Source organism: Acanthisitta chloris, unplaced genomic scaffold, assembly GCF_000695815.1.
Source record: "Acanthisitta chloris isolate BGI_N310 unplaced genomic scaffold, ASM69581v1 scaffold10860, whole genome shotgun sequence".
NCBI lineage: Eukaryota > Metazoa > Chordata > Aves > Passeriformes > Acanthisittidae > Acanthisitta > Acanthisitta chloris.
Genome location: NW_008652257.1, coordinates 6,308 through 30,815, shown reverse-complemented (window position 1 = coordinate 30,815; position 24,508 = coordinate 6,308). Strand labels below are relative to the sequence as shown.

At 37.3% G+C, this 24,508-nt stretch overlaps 1 protein-coding gene across 1 annotated transcript; it reads left to right on the top strand.

Moving 5' to 3' along the window:
- The first annotated feature begins 1,850 nt into the window (after positions 1-1,850).
- Positions 1,851-18,566, top strand: RPAP3 (RNA polymerase II associated protein 3). Its single transcript, XM_009076673.1, has 16 exons — positions 1,851-2,005; positions 2,604-2,741; positions 3,723-3,845; positions 5,000-5,127; positions 5,676-5,797; positions 6,150-6,220; positions 7,150-7,278; positions 8,666-8,793; positions 10,359-10,480; positions 11,435-11,505; positions 11,669-11,785; positions 13,413-13,624; positions 14,719-14,914; positions 15,404-15,501; positions 16,891-16,991; positions 18,069-18,566. Exons 1-16 carry the CDS (start codon positions 1,853-1,855, stop codon positions 18,158-18,160), a joined length of 2,001 nt encoding a protein of 666 aa, XP_009074921.1. The 5' UTR covers positions 1,851-1,852; the 3' UTR covers positions 18,161-18,566.
- The last annotated feature ends 5,942 nt before the right edge of the window (positions 18,567-24,508 follow it).

The following is a 24,508-nucleotide window of genomic DNA, read 5'->3' as shown; positions in this document are numbered from 1 at the left end:
CTGCGGCTTTGCCCCTCTCCCTGGTAGTCCGTGGTGTAGCTGCTGCCGCTCGCTCCGCCGGCCAGGCCGCTGCCATCAGGTATCCTTTGGGCGCTGGGAAGGGCTCAGCGCCGAGACTCGAATAAAAGTGCCCTGAAGGTGTAAGAGCTGTGCTGTGAAGTGGCTGCTGTCTGTGCGGGGGGGTGGGTCGTTGGTTGCTAAGCTGTATGCGGCTAGTAGTGTTAGACTAGTGAGTAGCGGAGCAGATCTACATTGTGCACTTGTGCAAGGAGTTTAGAACGCCAGAGAACAAACAGTTGGATTTCCTGTTAGATTTCCTAATGTATGAGAATACTATCTTAGTCAGGGATAGCAGAAAAGAGAAGTTTAGCAGATCACAATGTATTTTCTGATGTCTTTTGTAGTATCCTGTTCTTCCTACTGTGGCAAGGGTGTACCAGGCTGTATGAAATATTTGGTGTGTCCATGCTCAGGTTTCATGAAACTGACTGAATATTGCAGTGGCAGTTCGGTATGAGACAACAGTTGTAGGTGGAAAACAAAATAGTAAGTTCCTTAATTGGAAATGTGATGAAAGATATGCATTTTTGGCTTCACCTAAAGTTTCTTTCCACTTGGTTTCAAATACACTAAATATTCAGAAGGTACTGGGCTGTATGGAATATTTGGTGTGTCCATGCCCATGTCTCATGAAACTAACAGACTCAATATTGCAGAGACAGTTCAGTATGAGACAACGGTTGTAGGTGGAAAAAACAATAGTAAGCTCCTTAATTGGAAATATGATGAAAGATTTTTGGCTTCACCTAAAGTTTCTTTCCACTCAGCTTCAAATACACCAAATATTTAGAAAAATATGCATGTTACCACCTACATGTGAACTAGGGAGAAGAGCAACTGCTGCAACAGGGCGCAAATAGAAAAACATTTGTGCTTTGGTACCATCAGTTCACTGCTAATCATGCAGTGTGTTTTTCCATCTCTTTGAGACCCTTGTCTCAAAGGGGAGATCAAGGACAGCACATTGTTCTGCAGAAATCATTAGCTTTGTTTGACTCGTACATTTTTATATTTCTATGCTATTAGGTTCTTAACTTAACCAGTTATTAAAAATAAGTAATCTAGTCCTTTTTCTCCCCTAAAACGTTTTTCTACTGTTTTTCTAAATAGTTTGTTTATAGTTACATGAGGCTTTTAACAGACCTTGAAATTTTCAGTCAACAGGTTACAGTTCTCAACCGTTCATAGCTTTCTTAGTCTAAATTTGTATGTAGCTCATCATTAATTACTTAATCATGATTGTTTTCAAAATATGTTTGTTTCATCCTTTCAGCTTTTTGTGCTATAAACTGTACAAATGTGGGGTTTTTTTCTGAATTCTATCCGAGAGTTCTTTTAAGGTTCCTTGTTAATGGTGACTTGATATTTCTGTGGTAATAAAACTTCTTTCATTTAAAGCACTAAAATCAAGACACCAAAATTTATGAAGACTATTAAGTGTTAATAATTATTAAACTGTTTTAGGGACTTGTTAGCACTTTCAAGATTATTGTTGACTTGTTGGGTGCTTTACCTTAGACTTAGCTAGGAAAGCATGACTTGTTTGTTACTATGTACTTGTTTGTTATTATATTGTTATTATGTATGTATATAGCATGGCTTTCCTTAATTTTTTAAGACACTTAAATTGTGTTTCTTCTTAGTCTTAGTATTTAATGTTCCTGCTATGCTGTTGGGAAGCCTAACTTGCACGTAAGTCAAACTTCCTAATTTTGAAGTAGGTAGCTTCTTTCAGTACGTCCTTTGATGTTCTATTTAGAAAACTTTTTTCCTTGAATTTTGGCAGATGGCAATGAGTGCACCAAATAAAGCTATAGAACTACAGCTGCAAATGAAGCAAAATGCTGAAGAGCTGCAGGATTTTATGAGAGAATTGGAGAGCTGGGAAAAAGATATTAAAGAAGTGGATTCTGAACTAAGGAAACAGAGTGGAGTCCCAGAAGAGGTAAAAATCACAAGACCAGTGTCAACTGAGCTATTCATAATGTGATAGTGTTTAAAATAATTCCTTTTTGCTTTAGCAAAATTACATTTGTTCACTTAAAATACCTAACAGAAGGTATGAACTAACTCAAATAACTTGTTCCTCATCTGAAATAGACCCAAGAGTAATTTGTAAACTGTTCTTTGTTCTACTAACAGAGCTGTGAGGCAGTAGCCTCTGGAGGTGATGAGGGCTAGGAGGTTTACAGTCAGTTCTGGGTAGATCTGTGAGAATATTTCTGTTTGTGGCATTAGTATTACTTATTTACTGCTGATTTTTTAATGTGTTGAAGTCATTCTTCAGTGATACTCTGCAGACCTGTCTTTAGAAACTTGGCTTCATATCATACTTGTAATATTTGCTGTTATTATGTTTTGGAAGATTTATACTTGCTGTCCTTAGCAGCTTTGAGAATTCATGAGAACAGCTTGCTGGATGGATTTCTAGACTAAAATCAGCCAGTGGATTGGTACTATATATTGATAAAGGTACTATAGATTCTTGAACGCAACTGACTTTCACACATCTGTTCTATAATAAATTGCATATTTCCATTTAGAATTTGCCACCAATTCGAAACAAGACTTTTAAGAAAAAGAAAAGCAAAAGTAAACTCCCTTCAAAGGTAACCTCTGAGGAAAACAAGAAAAATAAGATCAAGTCTTATGATTATGAAGCATGGGGAAAACTTGATGTGGTGAGTCAGAATATTTGCTTTGTTACCCAAGTCTTGTCCCCAGTCAATACTGTCAATTCTGGCACTGGTGAGGCCACACCTTGAGTACTGTGTGCAGTTCTGGCCCCTCAGTTCAGGAAGGATATTAAGGTGCTGGAGGAGGTCCAGAGAAGAGCAACGAGGCTGGTGAAGGGACTGGAGCACAGGTGCCATGAGCAGAGGCTGAGGGAGCTGGGGGTGTTCAGCCTGGAGAAGAGGAGGCTCAGGGGAGACCTTCTCACCCTCTACAACTCCCTGACAGGAGGTTGGAGTCAGGTGGGGGTTGGTCTCTTCTCCCAGGCAATCAGCAGCAGGACAAGAGGGCACAGACTCAAGCTCTGCCAGGGGAGGGTTAGGTTGGATATTAGGAAGAGATTTTTTACAGAGAGAGTGATCAGACATTGGAATGGGCTGCCCAGGGAGGTGGTGGATTCACCATCCCTGGAGGTTTCCAAGCTGAGACTGGATGTGGCACTTAGTGCCATGGGCTAGTGACCACGGTAGGGTTGGAGTGGATGCTCTTTGAGGTCTCCTCCAACCAGGTTGATTCTATGATTTTTGTTACAGTGGTGAGAGTTCAGTTCACAAGTCAGTATCATACTGTGCTGGGTACTGCATGAACATAAAAAGTGCCTTTCTCCCCAAATGATTATATGTTTAATATATGGAATTTTGATAAATACTTGGTTTCTTTTGACTATGCTTTCATCTAGCGGATTGAATTTGACTTTAAGGGAAAAAAGGTGTTTTAACAATAGGTCTATTAAAATATTATAGTTCTAGTACAATATAAGACTAAATGTAGGTGTCCTTATTAGAGGATAGTTCTCACACTTGAAATTTGGAATCCTCCTTAGTAATGAGAAGTAGAAATTTTTAAAAACAATTAATAATTTTCCGTAAGTCTTACTTGTATTATTTTGGTACTGTTGAAGGTAATAGTTTCTCTCTTTCTGTTTTCAGGATAAAATACTTGAAGAACTTGATAAAGAAGATAGTACTCATGATTCTGTATCTCCAGAATCAGACTCTGAAGAAGACGGAATTCGTATAGATGCAGAAAAGGCTCTTGCAGAGAAGGACAAGGTTATAGCATTATAAATGTTTGTTACTGCCAAAGTAGCAATTTAGATGTAGGAGCATTTGTCATTTCTTTTAAAAAATCGTCCACTGAGACCACACATCTGGTGGAAGAGTTGCCTGTTTTGAGTTTTGTATGTCTGTTTTCTCACCCATTATTCCAACCTAGAAAATTCTCACTGCAATTCTGATTTTTCTCATCACCAATAGCAGCAAGCCTGTCAGATTCTGCTTAATATATGCTTATGATGATAAATGTATTGGTGTGTTTTTGCTTTGAGAAGTTGATTGCTGTATAGAATTGCCAATTAGATCAAACTAGTGTTTACCTGAACACATCTGAATGCCCCAAAGTAACTCCCCAAGATTTTAAAATTAGTCCATTTGTGAGGCCAGTACATGTGGGAATCATGGGTGTACTTGTATGTCTTCTTTGCCTAACTAATGGCAAGATCATATCAGTTCAGTTGTACCTCATAAGGTACACTCATAAGGTGGGATACAGAGAGAGATTTATCTCATGTTTCATTGCCATAAGAAATAGACCAAGTTGTATAGCAGTTCCTGTGTTTCTTGAGAAACTTCAGTGTCTGCAAACAGTCAACTAACCTATCTCAGTCCATCCCCTTCCTTTGGTAGAGTTTCTTAGTTTTGTTTAGGTTTTTTGAGGGTTTTTTGTTTGGTTGTTTTTTAAATTGTCTGCATGGGTGACATTTGTGTTCTGTCTCTGCTGCTGTGGAAATTCCTTGACATGTAATCTGCAGTCTGCACTGAGAAAATGAAGTGTCTTTTGCCATTATCATCTTGGCTGCAGTGAAGTAGTTGAGGGTACATGAGATAAAAGTTGTGTCCCAAAGGAGGCAGAATTGAGTTTATTTACCTTGGAAAATAAAGATGCCAAATCTGGTTGCTAAAAACTTCAGGCCTTCAATAATTTAAGCAGCTGTTTATGTGCTTGTTGCAGGTTTCTGGAAGTGACTTAAAAATACTGAAAATCAGTATATTATAAAACCATGTTTTGTATATATCATGAGAATTATTTAATGTGGGATAAACATTTAAGTGTTCTGAAATGCTAACTTTGCTAATTTTTGGTGAAAAAAGTCAACGTGTCTGCCAGTGTACAGTAACTTGCTAAAAAGACTTTTTTCTATTCACAGGGTAATAACTACTTTAAACAAGGGAACTTTGATGAAGCTATAAAATGCTATACTAGAGGGATGCATTATGATCCATACAATCCAGTATTGCCCACAAACAGAGCATCAGCCTTTTATAGAATGAAAAAGTAAGACTTGCATTGTTAAATCTGTGATATTTTCTTGAAATACTACCTTCAGATACAGTCTGTGTAAGACTGTTGTTACAACCTGCTTTGCAGTTTCAATGTAAAATAGGAATTGCCAGGATAAGGACTCTGGTAGTCTCCCTAATCTATTTTTACTTTGCTTTTATGCTAGAAGTTCACCATCTTCTGTGTTACAGTGTAAGATTTGAAAAGAAGAAGAAGGAGGAAAGAAAGTTCACTCTCTAAATTGCTTTTCAGGTTCAGTGAACTCTATTCCTAAGGCTTTGATTTGTTTTGGGGGACGAAAGGGTACAGGGAAGTTGATTATCCTTTTTGTGCTGGTAGAGATTGTTGACCTCTGTTTTCCTTTCTTGTTGTGATGTATTTTGAATCAAGAGGTGTTTAAGTACTTGTTCTGTGCCCCTTCTGAAGCTTGTAAGATTTCCACGGTAGCGAGAACCTGTAAAGGTTCAAAGTAAGATAAATTGCTCAAGTTTTGGGGTTTGTTACCTGGATGTGTCTAAACTGCTCATTCATTTCTTGGCTAGGTTTTCTGTTGCGGAATCTGACTGCAATTTAGCACTTGCTTTAGATAAGAATTACATGAAGGCTTATGTGAGGAGAGGGGCTGCTCGCTTTGCTTTGAAAAATCTTCAAGGTGCTAAAGAAGGTGAGTCTTTCTAGAATCCTCCTTAAAATACATACAAAGTGCTCATCTGTCTGATCAGGGCTTGTGTGTTCAGTGTATTTGATGTAGGAATTTTATTTTCCTGTAAACAAAGAAATTAAGTACCATGTTGCATATTCTTCTGGCAGGGTGAAATTAAAGTAGAAAGTCCAAATGATTGCTGTAGGTGTCAGTAGTTCTAGAATAATTTGGGCTTAAATGTCTTAGAACAATGTGTTCTTTGCAGTATCTCAGGCTTCTTGGGTAACTACAGCAAAGGGTTTTCTCAAAAGAATGCTCTGCTTACTAGTCTGTACTTCCTACCTGAGACTTATTTCTTCTGGTCTTCTGATAGATTATGAAAAAGTTTTAGAGCTGGATGCAAACAACTTTGAAGCAAAAAATGAACTGAAGAAAATTGATCAGGTAATAAGATTAATAGGCCCTAACATAGACTAATACATCCTGTTTACTTTATATCTGTATCAATCTATGACAAGAACTGATTCAACAAATGCTCATGCTTTTTCTGGCATTTGAAGTTTACTGAGGTCAAAATCTGTAATTGAGTTTGTTCTGGATTAGCTAGCATATATGCAAACATCAGTATAGGAGTGGATTGGCAGACTAAGACTATGTGTGCTCCAACACCTGATTGTTTTGTTTTAAAAAAAATTTCCCTCATTTTCTGCCTCCTGTGATAATGCTTTTTTTATGTCATGCTTAGTATTTGGTACAAGGTAGCACTACTCATGATAGAACCTCTGTGTTCTCTTGGCCATAAAACTGAACTGCCAATCTGCTTGTAGTCCCACGGATTGCTGTGGTTAGCCAAACCATAAAGTTAGTTTAAGCCTAGCAGAACGTGATACTCTCCTGCAAGTCTGATCCCTTCCATGACAGGGAGAGATTGTTGATTATGGTGATGTTAGTAAATGTAAGATCACCTGTTGTTACTGTATGAATCTGCTTATACCTTTTCAAGTGTTTTTGAAAGTGCATGAAAAATTTGTTTTCACAATGAAGGCACAAAGTCTGCAGTAATTGAAGGCATAAATGTTTTGTGAATTGGAGTATATATAAGTTCCATGAGTTATTTTATGTTGTGCCTCAGAAGTTACATACATACTTTGCATTTACCAAGTATTATTCTGACTCAGTCCCTCATAGAAAGACATTTTCAAGAAACAATTTAAAATCGTCTCTTCAGTTTGCATTCAGCTTACAACACAGGCACTTCTCTTGAGGTGCTTGGCAGATTTTTGTATTTTAAGTTTAGAATTTATCGTAATTTATGTTTTGACAATGTGTAATTGGGGAAATGCTTATTGAGGGGAAAAATTCTATCTTTGCAGGCTCTGTCATCAAAAGAAAGTTCAGAACAGAAAGAGTTAGATGTGGTTAGAACAGGATTAACAGTCAAAGAGAAGCAGGACATTGAAGATCAGCAGCTCAAGCAGAAGGCTATTGCAGAAAAAGATCTGGTAAGTCACAGGTTCTGGTCAAATAGGAAGGACCTAGCAAAGAAAAATGTTGTGTTGTTCTATTAGCTGTGCAAATATGTAAATGAAACCTTACGCTGTCTTAAACTTTGTAAATGCAATATCCTTGATATAATCTCAGTTGTTTCCCATTGTGGACTCTAGAAAGGTGAGTGGGACAGTGAGTTCTGTTTGGTTCTTCTGGAGGAATAATTTATACAAGGTAGCTTTTACAGCCTAAATTGTATATGCTAAATTTCAAATAAGTGGTAGGACAACTAGAATTTGAACTGCAATTTATGAAAATCCCATTTCTCCATTATTATATACATCTTGACCTTTACTTGTCCAAGTAGAGCTGTAGACTGTTCCTTGTGTTTTCAAACTTGTGATTGCATAGTGAAAAGTTATTATAAAAAGGACTTCAGAGGGTGCAGACAGCAATGGCAATAAAAATATATTTCTGGATAGAGAGTCTTTATTCAGAATAGGCTTATCGATTTCTCCCTCTCACCACTCTTTCAGTTAAAAAATAACATTATCAACTGCACCAAAATTTTCTTTTTATTTTCTTACCTAGCTCTGTAACTTCTGTCTTGTTGTCAATATTCAGGTTTGCTATACTGGTTGTAAGAGGTAATTAGTAGGAAAAGAATGAAAGCATACAATAAGTAGGTAAAAGGAACAAGAGTTTGAAGAGGTCACAAAAGAGAAATTTCAGTCTAAGGCAATCCTTCCTTGGTAGTAGAGTTGACTCACTACGTGCCTGTTCCTGGCAACATGGATACTGTCAAGTCTGAACTGTTTCTTGTTTTGCCAGTGAGTAGTGACAGAGGAGATAGGTGGCTTGATGTTTTAGTACCGAGAAGCAAAAGATTATTTAATTCCCTGGGAAACATAAAAAAGTAATGTAATTTTGTTGTATGGAGCATTAATTAGAAAATAACAACAACATTTGGACCCAAGTAATATTTGAGGAGATGTTTTATGGATATAGCAAGATAAAGATGGATTTGTGCAGTGCAAAAAGTTGTCTTGAAAGGGGAGTTATAAAGATGCAGCTTGTGTTTAAATTTGTGAGGTACAGGGTGGCATATGCTGCACTTAAAGTATAAAGATGCATAACAAGTTGTAGACTTAGATGTCTGCACTGTAAACTGTGCATATAGCAACTTTTTTATCCTTGAAGTGCGAGAAAGATTTTTAGATACTTCTTGTGGTCTGCCTCCAAGCTTAGGTATCAAGAAATATGCCACAAATATCTGCCCTGATGTGGGTGTTTTTTGAGATCCATCTTTGTGATGCTGTGACCCTGTCTGCAAAAAAACAATAAGAAGTTCACTGCACTGCCATTTCTCACTGCTGGTTTTTTCTGCCCTAAATATTCCAGGGTAATGGTTATTTCAAAGAAGGAAAGTATGAGGCTGCCATAGAATGTTACACCCGTGGTATTGCAGCAGATGGCACCAATGCACTGCTCCCAGCTAACAGAGCCATGGCCTACCTGAAGATTGAGAAGTAAGTGGAATTGGATATGCTCTATTGTTTGTTTATTGTGAACTAGGTGGAAGAATGATTCAGTAGATTTTCACTCTAGTTACTGTCACTACTTCTAATTTTTGTTAGAATTCAGTATAGAATAAATGTTGAAAATGGTAAAGGAGAGGGAACAAATGTGTATGTGTACATTTGATCTTACAATGCATTTCATAGGAAACAAGTTCTGAGAGAATAGAATAGCACCAGTATGAAATTATGGTTTCTAAAGTGAGATTTTTGTTCTTTTATGTGTGTAAAATTCAAATATTCACCTTTCTGGAAGGAACAGCCCAAAGCTTTGTCCTTCTTGCCTATAAAACCCAGTCAGCTACTAAATATTGCACTGTAAAAAGAAGTGGATTATAACTTCTGACTTCAAAGAGAATGAATAGAAGCTTTTTTGGAAATTGTTATCTTTTAAAATATTTTGTTACCTTCACTAATGGATACATGTATGTGTACCTTGTTTATTTTTAATTAAGCTTTATCCAAGTAACCCAGCAGCAATAGGAAATACTGTCTTTCTAGCAAATTAGACAAGTTGAATATGACCATTGAACTTTTGACTCCCTGATCATGTGGCCATCTGTTCTAATGTGACATGACTGGATATGTGTAGAGGCAGGACAATGGTCTCAAATTAGGATATTATAAAACAGGTTGTATGGGGTGGTATTTCTGACACAACACTTGTAATTTAAAGGACATGGTAATGCAAATAATATCCTATGAGAACCAGAGGAAGTGATACTTTAATTGAATAGCCAAGCAAGAAGATCAGTTCTGTATGATAAGTCTGTGTGTTGTGGGTCATTACATTTCAAAGAGGACCAAGCATAAAATGTAACAGAAGCTCATTGATATTCTTGAAAACCACTAGTACTGATAAGAAGTGAAAACAAAAACTATTTTCCGCAAATTTAATGATAGTTTGAAGGAGAATAGGAGTGAGTGAAAATACTTTAATAAACACATAGTGGAATCATGACTAATATAACTAAATATAAATGAGATGAGGAAATTTGATCTTAAAATGGAGCAAATTATATTAATGCAAGGATATTCTGACTTCTTATTTTGAAACTGTTAAGGACAAGTCACAGAAATTCAGATGTACAGAAATTTATGCTCACACATACTTACTTATCCTTTCTTGTACGTTTTCTTGTTCGTTTGTAATGGTATTTCTGGTTTTCAGAAGTACAAAGCCATGGTACTGACTTTTAAGGCTATTGAATGTTTAAAATGGACTCTGCTCTTAGAAGCTTTAAGCATTTATTTTCAGAGAAGAAGTGAATTTTTCTGTGGTGATAAAAAGAGTCAGCAGTATGTCATGAGATGCTGGAAAAATTGGCTGAAATTTCAAGGTGTTGAGAAATCAGATTTTGTTTATTTTTATTTTACATTTTAGCTCAGTAATGTGTATATGTATGTAGGTAATTAAGATCTGCCTTTATATTTTAATTGCTTTGAGTAGCTCTGTCATTTCAGTTGAAACTGCCTCTTGAAACTGATTATTAATTTTGTACTACTCTTTTGCGGAGATATGAAGAGGCAGAAAATGACTGTACACAAGCTCTGCTTTTAGATGCCTCCTATTCCAAAGCTTTTGCCAGAAGAGGAGCTGCCAGAGTTGCTCTTGGAAAGCTCAAAGAAGCTATGCAAGGTATGACTTCTAGTTAAAGTTGATAGGTAAGATATGAGTAAAAGGGCACCCTGATTCTTCTTCTGACTAACAGTCAGTGCAAAAGTTAAGAGTTAAGGGGTTTTGTTGTGCTTCACTGAATATGTAGAAAAACTCTGGTTTCAACAAGGGCAGATGCAGGGTCCTGCCCCTGGGGATGAATAACCCCATGCACCAGTGCAGGCTGAGGGTGACCTGCTGGAAAGCAGCTCTGTGAAGAAGGACCTGGTGGACAACAAGCTGTGTATGTGTACCCTTGTGTTCAAGAAGGCCAGTGGTGTCCTGGGGTGCATTAGGAAGAGCATTGCCTGCAGGTTGAGGGAGGGGATCCTGCCCATCTGATCAGCCCTAGTGAGGCCACATCTGGAGTGCTGTGTCCAGTTCTGGACTCCTCAGTGTGAGAGGGACATGGAGTTCCTGGAGTGGGTCCAGCGAAGGGCAACAAAGATCATTAAGGGTCTGGAGCATCTCTTATGAGGAAAGGCTAAGGGAGTTGAGCTCTATTCAGCCTTGAGAAGGGAGATGACTGAGAGGGGACCTTATAAATGTCTGTAAGTATCTGAAGGGAAAGATACTGAAACTGATGCACAGGAAGTTCCACCTAGATATAAGGAAAAGCTTTTTTACTGTATAGGTGACCATGCACTGGAACAGATTGCCCACAGAGGTTGTGGAATCTCTCTCACTGGAGATGTTCAAGAACTATCTGGATGCAATTCTGTGCAACGTGCTCTAGGATGATCCTGCTTGAGCAGGCAGACCATACCATATGACCCACTGTGGTCCCTTCCAACCTTATCCATTCTGTGATTCTGTATCTTACCTGCCTTTAATTATTTTTAGAGCTATGAAAGGAAAATAGAAGGTTTAAAAATCCACCAGGTGTACATTGTAACTTGAAATATATGCAGTTTTCCTATGTTGTTTTTCACTCAGATTTTGAAGCTGTTCTGAAGCTGGAACCTGGAAATAAACAAGCAATAAATGAACTCACTAAAATAAGAAATGTACGTATACTTATGTGGGTTTGGTGGTGTGGGGTTTTTTCTTTGTTTGTTTTGTGTTTTGGTTGAAACCTTTTTGTAAGAATGTTTTTATTCTTTATTGCTTTTCTTTAACATATCTTGTAATTATTCATGAAACATCTGGCCAACTTGCCATTTTTTTCAGGAATTGGCTGAGAAAGAACAGCAGACTCCTCAACAATATCCTGCAGTATTGATAAAAGAAACAGAAATAAAAAATATAGTGAAACTGATTGATAATCCGTCACAGCTGAAATCAACAGTAAGTTGTTTTGTGAGTTTCTTTCTATAATGATGGGAAAAGTAGTGCTAAAAGTTAAAATTGACTTCTTGCTTGTTTATGTAGACTAACTCCTCATAGATGCATCTTGCCTCTGGAAAACCAAAAATGTACAGATTTACTCTTTTGATATTTTTCAAGAACATACACACAAATGGACATGCTGAAGCTAACAGGAGCAGTGGTGTAAGCATTCAGCCCTCAGGAAACATGGTGTATATATACCTTTATAGTGTGAAATAGGGAGGCAGCCCCACTACTCTGTCCTGGCTCCATAGCTATCACTGCAGTTGAGAGTAAAGGGGAGACAGTTAAGTCTCCATGTTTGATTGCAGACTGGAGAAAGCTCTGGGTAAACTTTGCTCCTTCTGCTTTTTACAGTTTCTACAGCAGCTTTAGTGATAACAAGGCCTACTCATGTCATATGCTGGATGCACACAGAGCTATTGCAAGAGCTTTGAGCCTACATTTTCATCCACATAAACTGCAGAACAGTTGGCTATTGGTTTGTAATATTTTTGCACTGTGAATTAGCAGTAGTTTTAGTCAGATTAATGAGTTACATATGGCAAAGTATGAAAACACAGAAAACAGTATAAGCTTGCTTTTATGTATTAGGCTTCCTCTTCTAGTGTCTTTAATCTTTATACATTCAGCAATGAGGTGTGTAAATACACAGGATGCTTATAGGTTGTATGTATATGAACTCATGCTATATAGTATTCTCTTGATAATTTCAAAATATTTGTTTACCTTCATCAAATCTACAATTAATGTGGATAGTTTTAGTAGAAAGTATGTAATTATTCTGATGCTTTGTGGGGGGAGTGTTATGTGCTCTCTAACTAGACACAATATTTTATAATAATTCAGTCAGGTTGGAACAGACCTCAAAGATCGAGTCCAACTCTACTGTGGTTACTAGACCATGGCACTAAGTGCCACATCCAGTCTCAGCTTGAAAACCTCCAGGGATGGTGAATCCACCACCTCCCTGGGCAGCACATTCCAATGCCTGAGCACTCTCTCTGTAAAAAAATCTCTTCCTAATATCCAACCTAACCCTCCCCTGGCAGAGCTTGAGTCTGTGCCCTCTTGTCCTGCTGCTGGTTGCCTGGGAGAAGAGACCAACCTCCACCTGACTCCAACCTCCCGTCAGGGAGTTGTAGAGGGTGATAAGGTCTCCCCTGAGCCTCCTCTTGAACACCCCCAGCTCCCTCAGCCTCTCCTCATGGCACTTGTGCTCAAGTCCCTTCACCAGCCTCATTGCTCTTCTCTGGACCTGCTCCAGCACCTCAATATCCTTCCTGAACTGAGGGCCCAGAACTGAGCACAGTATTCAAGGTGTGGCCTCACCAGCACCGAGTCCAGGGGCAGAATCACTTCCCTGGTCCTGCTGACCACACTGTTCCTGATCCAGCCCAGGATGCCATTGGCCTTCTTGGCCCCCTGAGCACACTGCTGGCTCATGTTCAGCTTCCTGTCTATCCACTACATATGTAACTGGTTATCATAAGATTATTTTAAGTTATGCACAGCTCTGTCTGGGGACTTTAGAAACACTTATGTTGAGTTTACACAAATGACATGAGATATGTGTTTTGTTTAGAAGGAGTTGCGAAGAATAGATATTGAAGAAGTTGATGATGATAAACTAGATGGTGACTTGCTCAGTACTCCTTCTTTAGCTAATAACTGGAGGAATATAGTGAGTGTTGAAACAACAGAGACACTAGATCAGGACGATTTGTTGACTACAATGGACATTCCGAAAGCAAAGCACTTGAAAATAGAAGAAATCAGTGATACGCCACCATCACAGTAAGTTTAAAAATTCTGATCCTGTTTTTAAAGGTAAAGTTGGTTGAAATGCAGTCTTCATTTCCAGATTTCTACATGTGATGAAGTATCAAACATATTTTGGAGAATCTGAATTAAAAAGAGCAAGCTGAAAGAAACTGCAGTTCTATATCTACCTCTTTGATTGTGCAGTGGTTGAGACACGTATGATCTGCTTAGTGTCAGATGGAAAACTCATTCTTACACTGCAAATGTAAAGAAATTCAGAATCTTTTCCTGCATGCCACGTTCTCTTGCTTGTGCACTCCGTCTTCCCTAGCTGTGATCTTTATCTGTAGTGTTTTAGAGTAGATTTTGAGCAGAGTTCAAGCATTCTTTGCACACCAGTTGTGAGAGAGGAGCAGATGAGTGTCACCACCCCTTTCTCTGACGAGCAAGCATCTAATAACTTCACGTTTGCTCAGAATTCCTCAGTTACACTGTCTTAGTTAGGCAAACTCAAGTCTGGCTGACTGAAACTAGGCTGAAGTATAGAAGCTTTATCCTCATTAAGTGTTGGAACTCTTCCTGTTGTCTGCTGCATGGGCACTGTCTCATTCTGTTAATACTAAATACTTTTTATGAAATCCTGATTTAAGAATTTCTATGAGAAACATTCCCCCTGCACCCACCTTTTGAGCTCAGTTAGATGGATTTATTGTGAAATGTTGAAGAAAAAAGTATATTCTTAGCTGTTTTATAATTCTAAAAAATAAATGGTCTTAAATGATGACAAATGATAGGACAAAAAAATAGATCCACTGTAACCAGTACTGGAAACAGTTTGTTCATTTGACATTCTTTGTTGCAGGTATGTATGGGAGAGATCTGCCATAAAATGCAGTTATTTCCAGAACAAAAAGTAGAGAGAGGCTGAGTAAAGATTTGCAGTTGTGTTTTTTTAGAAAAAGTGAATCAAGTATATAGCTTCTGTAATTTGAAGGGATTTCTTAATATCTGCTTAAAAAAACACATTATTTAAAAAAAAAAATCTATAGTATTTTAGCTTTTAGTGAATAGGTCTCAGTGTAGGATTTCCTGCATTCTTGATCACGTGCTTCAAAATGTCTTTGCAGGCTTCCTGTTACTGTGAAAGGAATTTCATCAACATTGCAAACACCTTTCCCTGCAAGCAAACAGAGAGAAAAAGAAATCAGGAGATCATTCATGTCTGCTTCTCCAGTTCCTGCTGTTCCTACAAATTCTTTCCAGCTTGAGTCTGACTTCAGGAAGTTGAAAGATTGTCCAGAAACCATGTACTTGTACCTGAAGGTATGAAACTAGTGTGTTGACACTGCTTGGACAGTGTCTTCAACTAATGTCAAAGAAACTGCACACTTAAGTGGAAAGGGGAGCTATATTCAGAGTGTTTTAACAGTGTACAGTAGTCCCTGTTTTAATTGCCTTCTCATAACACTAAGTAGTGTGATCCACACTTGAATATTTCTTCTCTTGTGCCTGACTTTTCACTCACTCTGAGTATGGTTTCTGCATAATGCTTTTAGGGTAATGACAAATACTTAGAACACAGCAATCTACTTATATATATTTTGTAAAACATTCTTTTAAAAGAAGTTAGAAATCATCACCACCAAAAGAAAACGACAAACAAAAAAAACCCCAAAATTGATGTTTAAACGTCAAATAGTGATTTGGATGTTTTTTGCTTTCATGTACTTCAGCATTGTCCAAGACATCTAATTCTCATGACTCAGCTGTATTTCTTTGCCTAAAAATAACACTTTTTCAATTTTCCCCAAGCAAATAGAACCATCGCTTTATGCAAAGCTGTTTCAGAAATCTTTAGATCCTGACTTGTTTAACCAGATACTGAAAATTCTACATGATTTCTACATTGAGTAAGTTTGACTCCTCCTTTGTTTTACATTGCTTATTGCTCTTCTATGTTTTGGGGGTGGTGTTGGGGGAATTTGTTGTTCGGGGTGGGTTTTTTTCTCTCTTTAATACCAACCTCAGACTTACAAAATTACTTACAGCACACAGCATTACGGGAGCATAATGCAATAATTGGAATTACTCAATTGTTCCTTCTTAAAAAATGAAACATATCTTGAAAATCAGATGGAAAAAGAAGTGAATACTAAATACTCTTTACTGTGTGTTGTTGAATTTAGTTCTGCTAAGGAGCATCAGAAAGTGAATATTAGACTGTATGAAATAACTTTTGTTTGTATTGCTCTGTATATTCTGTTATCACACATAATTGCACATTGGCTTTCTGTTTGAACTTTCTAAAGCTGAGAAAGAGAGGGGTTTGTTTTTATGCAGTGCTACTGTGATGCATTCAGACTTTTAATTACCTGCTGGCATTTTACAGTAGCCTGTGGTAAATGTGTATTGGAGACTGAAGTTCTAATAAGACAGGAACTGACTAATTATTATTGAAGTTTCTATCCATGCTGCCATTTGAGTCCTAAACTTCATTTTGCCTGTAAGAGGCAGTGAACCACTTCTCTGAATTGCTCCATATGAGAACACACACTCAGAATGATTTTAGAGTGTTGTTTTATGGATTTATTGACATAAGTCAATCTTTGCCTTTCCCTTGCTTTCCTTAGAAGTAAAATATCCATCATATGGGTGAAAAATGCTATCTTAAGAGATGCAGTCCCACATTTGGTGGTACAACATATAAAGGCTAGAAAATTGAAATTGTTTGCTGTAAGGTAAAATTCCTGTCTCCCTCCGAAAGAAATGTCAGGAAAATACTATTTGTTAGTCTTTATAACAAAAACAGTGCCTGTTTACTGTTGACCAGAAGAATGTAAAATGAACACAATCTAGGAATTTTCTGTATGGATAAAAATTACAGGAACTGCAATTGGCTCAGCTTTTTGCTGAGCTTCCTGTGGCCACAGATGCTGCTTCCTTTCCCTCTACCTGATATGTATAAAAATGGTGATGTTATAGCCAGGCATGAGCATTAAATCATATAATAGCTATTCTGTACATGAACAACAGTCAATTTGCATCAGTCTAGGGCTTTATATTTCTTCACTCTTGCTCTGTAGAAGAATGATACCTGCATAAAGGTTTCTGGATGTTGACTTTTTGCTTTGTGAATGGAAGAATGAACAGAAAAGGCACGGAAAGGAATATGAGAGGCAGAGAACGGAATTATATTGATCCTTTAATTTCTTGTTCTTGAAGTCTTTAATATTGCTTGCAGCTACTGAGTCTTTGTAATCAACAGTAGTTATTTTTATATTTCTAATAAAATTTTTCAGGAAAGAGGAGCCATCACTCATCCTTGAAATCCTCCAGAGGCTCTCAGAATTAAAAAGATTTGATATGGCAGTAATGTTTATGTCAGGCTCAGAGAAAAAAAGTAAGTAATTCAGTAGTGTCTTTTTAAACTTAATCTGTGATACTGTAGAATCTAGCAGAAAATACATAAAATTTAGTGCCATTCCTGTTTATTCCATGTAATGATCAGTTGTCTAGTTTTTTGATTGTTTTAGAAGTTAACATGAATGTCATGTAACTTTTCTTAATCCTTTGATTCCTTATTTATTGTTAATACTTGAAAACTACAGCTAAATCCTCTTATTTTAATCAGTAATACCACTGCATGTTATTCTGATGAAATAAGCTTTGCTATCATGTCAGTTTGTAGCTGGTGATGTTACAAATTTATGAGTTTATATGAAATCCTGTAGCTGAGATGCAAGGTATCCAGGTTACACAGTTTCCACAATTTACTGCTATTTCTTGATGAATTTTGACTTTTCTGTTGTCAAAAAGATTTCAAACATCTCTAAACCACTCAGACAGGTTTTCTGTTCTGTTCTTGAGGCATCACTTAGATTAGTTTGCAATACAGGTTCACATTGGGTTTTGGCTCAAACATTTTTTTTTATTTGGCACACCAGACAGACTATGTAATAGTGAGACATCTACAAGCAAAACATTTCTCTGGGATCAAGTAATACCAAGTTTACTATTACAGCTGCATTTCACTAATAACTATTGTACTTTCAAAATTTTGATATGTGAATCTCGTTACCATAAAATGACTTACTGAAGTGCAAGTAAACTCCTGTTACAAATTGCATTCACCCACCCCTTTAACCTGATGTGAGCCTTATCTGCCATCTGGCATTAACTTTTATCTTCTGCATTTAATGACATACTGTCAAGTTAGTAAACAAAATAAAAGCTGTTTGTTGTCAGGATTATACGCCTGTTTAAGGAGATGTTGTTAGGCAGCTCCTGGGCATCAAAACAAAGTGAGAGTTTTCCTGTGCTACTTGTTTTCATCCTCTCAGTAGTTCTGACAGTGTATTCATATTTCAGCTTTATAATCCATGAACCCCTTACTCTCACCAAGGAAAGAATTGGACTAATTTACCTTCGGAGTGTGAATCACAAAACTAACAGTTTGTGTTGGGGTTTTCTTTTACAGTTACACAGGTATTATTCAACCATGTGAACCACATGGGATTAAAAGATGCTTCTGTTGAAGAATTGAAGAAGAAATATGGCATTTTCTCCTAGCAAGATGACTGATGTGTAAATTTCTGTTTCTGCATTTCTTTCACGTGGAAGTCAGCTAAGAAGCCTATAAAGATGGGAATTTTGTTGCTTTTTATAAATAAAGAAACTCTTAAACTTGGTTTAGCCAAATGGCAAGTGCCTGAAGAGATAATTACTTAGTTCTGCAGGTACAGTTGCTTTCCCAGCACCTGAAACAATACGGATCTACATGTTCTTTGGTGGAATCTGTTTGCCTAAAAACAGTTGGGCAGATTGGCATTCAGGATCTGGACTGTAGATACAGATCGTTATTAAAAGAGGAAAAAATATTTATAAACATGTCTTTGGTAAGAATAAAATGTATATTAGAAATGTGCATGAGGTTTTTTTTAATTGTAGAAAATAAACTGAACATTGAATTGAAGATACAATATTTGTAAGGATTTTTTTTTTTTTAACTAAGACTCCTAAATGACTCTTCCCTAAAGATCCATCACATCAGAACAGGTACTGTGCAAAGTGAACCTAAGGTATGATGGCAAAAAAATTCCAGAGTTTTTACCTGAGTTTCCCTAAAACCAGAGTTCTACATTGACAGCTGAGAACCTCAGAACCTATTCCTGTGAACCTCAGTTGTAACTACAGAATAAAAGGAAAACAAGTACTCTAGAATTAAACTCCGAGTTTAAAGAAAAACCTTTTTGTCTTCTTTCAAAAGTACTTTTAGAATAATCTGGTGAAACTTAACTTTTGGACCAGTTGTTCCTAACCAGGTAAAGCCCTTAAGGAGACTTAGGGGGCTAAGCAAAATACCTTTTCAGTATGAAGAAGGCAAAAGCATGAAATTAACTGAAATTCTTAGATAAGAGTGTTAGGCACAATAAATTCTTTGTACTAGTCACATGACAAGGAGAAGGAAATAACTGCACTTGTTAAGTCTACTGTAAGATTTAACTGTAGTAGCCAAGTGCTGGTGTCTAAAAATTTCCCTGTCTAGGCTTACCTGCTGGCTCTTTCATCCTGTGGATACTAATGTTCTGCCAGTTTGCTTTCATCCTGATTCAGCCCTTGTGCTGTACTGATGCTTCTCTGACTGTGGAAGCTTTTTGACTTTAATGTTTTTGTTTTGGTAGTTAGGTTGTTTTTCAGAGGAGTGCTTAAACAGCTATAACATTCAAAAGTACTAAAACTCCCAACATGGATTCATAGGGAGAAGAATAAATGTTGTCAATGTAGTCAGTATTAGGACACTTCATTTTCAAACATTTGCAGCTGTGTTGTGTCCTAGTTAGATATAATCCAGTTAAAAAAATGCACTGAGCTACATCCTCAGGCTGAGTAGCAGTTGACAGGAATGCTGTCAAGGTAGCTTCCAGTTAGCTCTCAACTGAGCACTGGAATAGCCACTGTTATTGTGGGAATGGAATAGCCTTTGTATAACACTGTGGCTTGCCTACAATATGAATTGTTATTACTAGGTGTGTTGCAGGTTACTGATACCAGGCTATTTATTCCCTTTATTATAAAGAACTAAAGGTAAGGTATCAGGAAATGCTGCTGCAGCTAATAGATGCAGGGGGTGGAGTAGTTACCAAAGTCATTATATAGATAGAGATTTTGTGGATACTATGTACCTTCCTATGGACTGTTACAGGGAGTTCAGTGTAGAGCAGAGCCTGACTAGGTTATACTAGTAGAGCATTTGGTCCATTCTCAGAAGGTGCTTTTGGAAGGCTGTTGATTGAAAACTGGTGATTGCAATACAGACCTTGAAAGTAAAAGCAAAATGATATCAGAAGGGTTTGAAAATTGTAGGCCTGGAGTCACCTACTACTTCACTTCATCAGTGTGCTATGCTTTTAGTGAGAATAAGCTGTAATGGTTGGTTTCTGGTGCCACTGCTGCTTCTACAGAGATTGGTGTTCAGGGTTTGTGGGCGTTGAGAAGTGATGATGGAAAGGAAGTTGTTCAAGCATATAAATTGCTGGGTTGGATAGGTAGAGTTCAGGGTTTGTGGGCGTTGAGAAGTGCTGATGGAAAGGAAGTTGTTCAAGCATTTAAATTGCTGGGTTGGATAGGTAGGGATGATTATGGTGCTACTGAACTGAGGCCACTAAGGTTTATGTTGCAAGTGATGCTACTGTAGCCTTTTGCTTTTATATCAGTGTCTCATGGTGACTTGTTAAGTCCCTGAAGTCACTTGTAAGTGCATGGAAAACAATGCAAGATGGAGAGCCGAGTTAAGCATTCAGGGAACTGCCAGCTCCCCCTGCTCCAGGAGATGGCAGTGTTTTTCCCTTCTAAATTGTTAAAGATTGCCAAATCTCTGAATCAGAAAGTTTAATGAAACACGGAGAAGACTCATAAGTAAGTTAAGAATCCTTTATGGGGAGAGAACTGGATTTTTTTCTTCTTTTTCTTTTTTTTCTAATCCAACACACTCTACAATGGTTATGTTCCTATTGTCAGAGAAAAAAGTAATGTAAATAGTGAAGCAGTTAAACAGTGTCAAAAATCTGAGGTCATGTTTGCTGCAATGATGGATTTAGACTTGAGTTTTGAATGATTCCTTTACTTATCAGTATTAAATATGTTTTCCTAGGTAACTTTTTAACACATCAAGATCATTTTTAAAATTAGAATATTGTTCTCCAGTAAATTTCAGAGACACTCATACTTGATGTCTATTGATTTCATAATCCAGGTTGGTAGAATATGATGGAACTTGTCCTAGGACATACTTCTGCTGAACATCCTTACAGCTTTCCCTTTTGACAGCAGACTGTGAATTTGGTTTTTTCCTTTCTAATAACTCTAGCTAGCTCTGCCTTCATAAACTAATAGTTTAATCTGAGCTGTTTGTCTTGCTTATAACCATGTCCTGTGACAGATGTCAAGATAAAGACACTTGATTTACTGCTCTTCTGTTACACTACTGTGGAAGAAGAAATTTTAATATAACTTGTTCTTTGCTGACTTGTATCAGTAACTTTGGAAAGTGTAAATGAATATAGTCTGAGTACTTGTTTCAAAAGAAACTTGTTCTTTGCTGACTTGTATCAGTGACTTTGGAAAGTGTAAATGAGTATAGTTTGAGTACTTGTTTCAAAAGATTTTTTTAAGATTAAAAATTATTGGTCATGACTGTGCTCAAGTTTTTGCTGCTTCTCTTCTTCTCTGTCATGCTGTTTAAAATAGACATTTCAGCTTGCCAATTCTCACATCAACTACTACTACTACTTTTAAAATAATGTTATTTATCTAAATTTAATATTTTTAGTATAAGATTAACATACCAGTTCTTAGCATCTCTTAGAGCATATCAGTCTTTGGGGTCCAGAAAACCTGTCAGCATCAAAATTCAGGAAAGTTATGCTCTAACTCACACTTCTTTTGCTAGGCAGAGATATTTTCCTCAATTATGTGAATGCAGTTACTTGTAACTGCCATCACTAGGGAATACTGAAGTGGAAACAGATATTGAACAGTTCATTGCTAATGTCATCAGCTGTCATCTGTTTTCCCTCCATCTTGCTTAACTAACACTTCCACTTTTTTCTTTAATGCAGGTGCACTTACAGAGCAGTCTCTTCTTACTCCTGTCAACTGCTGCTTATTTTGTTTTGCTCTCTTGCTTCTGTGTTTTCTTGTTGCTCCTATTTAATAATTCTTAAACAATCTGTCCTCATTTCCATTACTTAGATGCTTTTCTCTTGAAATCATTGAAGACTTTGTTGGTCAGGTTGGTCCCTTTTTGTACTTGCTATCCTTTCTTTCCAGTGGCATAATTTGAGCTTGTTATCTTGATATCATTTATTTGGGAACTGCCAACTCTGCTGGACTCCTTTCAGCCCTGATATTTTCCTCCCATAAAACCTTAATCATAGAATCAACTGGGTTGAAGAGACCTCAAAGATCATCAAGTCCTACCCTACCATGGTTACTAGCCCATGGCACTAAGTGCCACATCCAGTCTCAGCTTGAAAACCTCCAGGGATGGTGAATCCACCACCTCCCTGGGCAGCACATTCCAATGCCTGATCACTCTCTCTGTCAAAAAATCTCTTCCTAAACCTCCCCTGGCAGAGCTAATGAGCAATGTTAGAACAGAGGAAGTAGAAAACAAAGTGCATGAAGCTTTTAAAGTTGCATTTTGGTGCTGTGATGTCTAGGCAGCTTGAGATTGCTCTACTGTCAGTATTAGAATCTAAGAATGTGGATCATTAAATATACATGCTTTTTCTCCTTCACCTATGTTCCATCTGATAACAGCTGTAAAGCAAGGAGGCTCTGCCAGTCTCTTATGTCACAGGGGTTTTGTTTTGTTTTCAGTATCTTAGCACTTTTCTAGGAATAGCAAGAATAAAACCACAGGGCTGCACATTTGTTGACCCTCACTTCTCTTTAGGGTTATTCACCCTATAGCTTTTTTCTAGCAGCTGTCAGTCACATTATTTTTCTTTCTCAGGTCTTAAAGAGCAAATAGTCATCTGAACTGCATTGTATCACTGCTGCCTTTGCATGATGCTATTGTAACTTACTTAAGGTGTTTGTCTAAGGGTTGTGTTGTTTAGAGGACAGCATCACCCTGCAAAATCCTTTGTTAGTGATTATCCTTAAGAGTGCAGGAAACCAGCCTGACCTCTCAGGAACACCACCTAAGCTCAAATCTAGTCTTCCTTTAATATCAGCAGGTACAAGTCTGCCAAATGACCTGGAATTGCATTAGTGGTTAATCTGACCTTACTTTCTATGCTGGTTAGGCTTAGGGAAGGTACAAGTTTTGGAATAAAAAGTGAAATTGTGTTTTCATCGTTGGCACATCTCTCAAGCATGTGGTTCAGCCTGATTGCAGCAGTAAAGTGTGGGGTTTATGCATCTGTCTCTTCCTTTTACTTTGTACTATTTCATATAAGCCATTTGTATCAGATCTTTGTTGCTACATCTGTCACTATGTGCTGATTCCCTCTTTCTGAATTGTGGTCTTCATTTTCACTGTTCCCTTTTGTTTTGCATCAGGTTCAAAACATTGTATTCTCCACTGTCTTCCCTTTCCTGTCATTAGTTGCAAGAAACTCAGCCTCTGAAAGTGGCATTTGAGGACCTTTTTTAGTTTTTGAAAATTTCTGCTCAAGTCTGTTTTTGAGATCTTCTAATAACTTTGCTTCTTCAGACTCAATTTTGTAGAAATATTCCACTCTGTCTGACTTTATAAACTGAAGATAGTGCAGCATAAAAGCCAAGGAAATCCTTTTTTTAAATTTTTTTTCTTGCTTCCTAAAAAAAGTGGTTGCAGCATAAAAGCCAAGGAAATCCTTTTTTAAATTTTTTTTTCTTGCTTCCTAAAAAAGTGGTTGTTGAGTTCAGTCGAGGTTGGATACTCTGAATTCTTGCTTTCTTAATAGTAGCAGAAAATAATGTTTGCTTTCCAGACTCCATCTTCAAACTTCAGACCTTGCAGTCTCTCCTCTGGCAGTTGTTGCATTAATAAGGTTTAAGGTGGCAGGGCAAAATATAAACTTGATTCATTGTACTTTCATGCTAAGTAAGTTTACCTGGGGTTTACAACAAGAAACATACTATCAGGTGCAAATACTGTTTCATTAGCCAACTACTGAATATACAAAAATCTTCCTTGTCCTGATGCCTGATGAGATAAGACAGATTCATGTTCTGTATAAACTGTTAATTTAAAGTCCTGCATTGTGGCTGCTTACTTGGACAGGTACTCCCACAATGAGCTGAGAAGCAGATCAAAGTATTAAGTGAGGAGACTTACAAAAAAAAACCCCAGAAACAACAACAAAAAAAGCAGATCAAAGTATTAAGTGAGGAGACCTACAAAAAAAACCCCCAGAAACAACAAAAAAAACCCAGATTTTTTGCTTTTGTATGTATTACAGAAATGTTTGCTTTAGCTTCAGGTTGCAGCAGCATATTCTCAGTAGCAGCTTCTTCCCTAAGGAATCAGCAGTCTGTACAAATATCACCAAAAAGCAGAGAAGGATTAAATGGTTAGTTTGCTCAGCTGTTGTGAGAGAATACTATTTGACTCTGTAAGCTGAAATCTGGTGTCTTCCTGGCTACACCAAACTGAGTACTCTGTTTGACAAGTGGTGCTTGAATTTGGTTTATAATATATTACTATCACTTTTGGAAAACTTAGGAACACTTTGCTAACTTCAGAAAAGTGTACTCCTGAGTCTTCACTGGAAAGTAAAAAAGCTGCCAACTCTTTCTAAAAGGATCTGAAATTCAGATATTTGAAATAAGAATTAATGAGCTACTGCTGTTCACCAGAGCCTGTGTGTGTAAGATCATGTAGCACATGATTCTGACAATTCTGGCCTTGGTGTTAAAATTTCTTTG

What these genes read in the sequence shown, in the direction of transcription:
- RPAP3 (XM_009076673.1), top strand. Translation starts at nt 1,853, where the DNA reads ATGAGTGCACCAAATAAAGCTATAGAACTACAGCTGCAAATGAAGCAA. An exon ending in AGAGTGGAGTCCCAGAAGAG is followed by an intron (nt 2,006 to 2,603) that starts GTAAAAATCACA and finishes ATTTCCATTTAG; the next exon opens with AATTTGCCACCAATTCGAAA. An exon ending in AACTGAAGAAAATTGATCAG is followed by an intron (nt 6,221 to 7,149) that starts GTAATAAGATTA and finishes CTATCTTTGCAG; the next exon opens with GCTCTGTCATCAAAAGAAAG.